The 2,106-nt window shown below is 49.1% G+C and overlaps 1 protein-coding gene across 1 annotated transcript in view; it reads left to right on the top strand.

Moving 5' to 3' along the window:
* Positions 1–962, top strand: part of ITIH6 (inter-alpha-trypsin inhibitor heavy chain family member 6) — a 40,888-nt gene extending 39,926 nt beyond the window's left edge. The window contains 1 exon segment of the mRNA XM_029240180.1: positions 751–962. Coding sequence (XP_029096013.1) covers positions 751–962 — 212 coding nt within the window.
* The last annotated feature ends 1,144 nt before the right edge of the window (positions 963–2,106 follow it).

The following is a 2,106-nucleotide window of genomic DNA, read 5'->3' as shown; positions in this document are numbered from 1 at the left end:
ATATATAAAAGACAGACCCAGGCATGGATAGTGATCCCAGGGAGTTATCAGTGCTAGACAGAAAGCAGTCCAGGGAGCTGGAGGAACCCAGGGTGAGGCATCTTGCCCAGCTTTGGAGTTCAAGAAAGATCTCCTATAGTAGACAGACCCACACTGGGTCTGTAAAGCTGAGCAAACATGTAGAGGAAAGGAATGGAGATTGGAGGAGATGGAGCTGGAGTGATCAGACAAGAATGCCAGCATGAGGAATTTGGCTTTTTCCTGAAGGCAATGGGAGTCATGAAAAGGCATAAGCAGGTGAAAGATACAGTCAGATCTGAGTATTACAAAGATCCCTCTGGAGGCTGCTGTAAAGGGAGATTGCAGGAAGCCAGACTGTAGGTCAGGAGACACTAGCAGAACCTGAGGCAGAAGCACACGCCAAAGAGTTTGGGCAGTGATGGTGGGTTGGACAGATATTTTTACTTCCTCTGAACTTCCTCACTTCTCCAATCTGCCTTGTCATCTCCTTCAAGCCGGACTGAACCCCTCTGCTGCCATCTCATCCACCTTGGCTCTCTACTTTCATACTACTGCCCCATCTGGCTCCTCCACGTTTCACACAATGTTCAGCCTCTTCCCTCCTCCAGGCCTTTGCTGCCCTTCCTCCCTCCCACTTTTCCTTCTAGGTTTCCTGCTTTAGGATCCTCTCAGAGCTGTCAGTAGGACTGAGACCACTGCCTTAACTGGTGTTGCATCTCTCTCCCTCAGGACATTTCCAGCATGCAGACATCCAGTTGGTGGCAGGGCCTATGGCGCCAAGCTTGAGGAGGCACCAGGGCCCAGATGTGCCTGTGATCCTAGGCAAGAGGCTGCTGAAGGACTCACCAAGGCTGCCACCCCACTGGGCTTCCTGCTGGCTGGTGAAGCACTCTCATGTACAGCGGCTGCTGGGCCACCCCTACATTGCCTATGTCCTGTGATGGCCCCTGAACCCCAGAGGAAGAGACCTGAGTTTTGGAGACCCAGAGGCCAGGGCATAGGGTGAGCCAGGAACAAGGCCCTGAGGACGTGGAAACACACAGGGACATGCACACTAATACATGCACTAAGTGATGCATATACCAGAACACACACACAAAGACATGCAGATCTATGGACCTAGAGGCTTAGGGACTTCTGCCTCCTCACAGTCCTTACTGTCTCCAGTCTCTACTCTTTTCAATCCATACTCCACAGCAGCCTTAGAAGTGACTTCCTTAAAACAAAAAACTGAGGCACCAGTCCTGCTCATGACCTCTGGCTCCCATGACATATTTAAAGTTCTTACAGTTCCCCTAGCAAACAATGCTCTCTCCCACCAATGGGCCTTTGCGTGTGCTTTTCCTTCTATGTGGGACTCCCTTCTTCAAGGACTCCCCTCTATGTGGGACATATTCTTCAAGTCTTAGTTGCCACTTCCTCTAGGAGGCCTTCCCTGACCCCTCCCATAGATTGAGTGTGGTCCCCTCCTGTTACCATAGCCCACCCCCACATTCCATTCAAGCTCACCTATCATACTGTGTAGTAATCATCTATTTACTTGTCTGGATCCCTTACTTAGACTGTGAGCTCTTTGAGGGCAAGGACCTTTTCTGAATCATCTATGTATCCCCAGGGCCTAGCGCATAGTAGGTGCTTAGTAAATATTTGCTGAATGAATGAACCAAAAAGGATCCCATGACACAGCAGTAGACACACACATATAATACTCACAACCAAAGGCACAGAATCACACACAGAAAGACAGCAACGAGGACACAGACATGGATGGGTAAATAGAGATAGAGACATGTGGAAACACAAGGATCTCAAAATAAAGAGAATAGACATAAGAGCATGTAGACATACAAAGAGGGGGGCAGGAAGCCAGAGTGACAGTATCAGGGACATAAACCCAGAGAAACAGATGCCCACTTGCTGGGCTTCTGTATCCCCATTTTGAGGTGCTGTCCCTGTCACAAACAAAGAGGCAGGGAGACAAAAATGAGGTCACCCAGGGACAGGCACACAATGACTAATGTGAAGACACTGAGACATAACAGCATACAAATGAAAAGATAAAGATTCACAGAGATCCAGACACAG

Source organism: Monodon monoceros, unplaced genomic scaffold (genome assembly GCF_005190385.1).
Source record: "Monodon monoceros isolate NGI ecotype Baffin Bay Population unplaced genomic scaffold, NGI_Narwhal_1 Super_Scaffold_22, whole genome shotgun sequence".
NCBI classification, from domain to species: domain Eukaryota; kingdom Metazoa; phylum Chordata; class Mammalia; order Artiodactyla; family Monodontidae; genus Monodon; species Monodon monoceros.
This window is presented reverse-complemented; position numbering and strand designations above follow the sequence as displayed.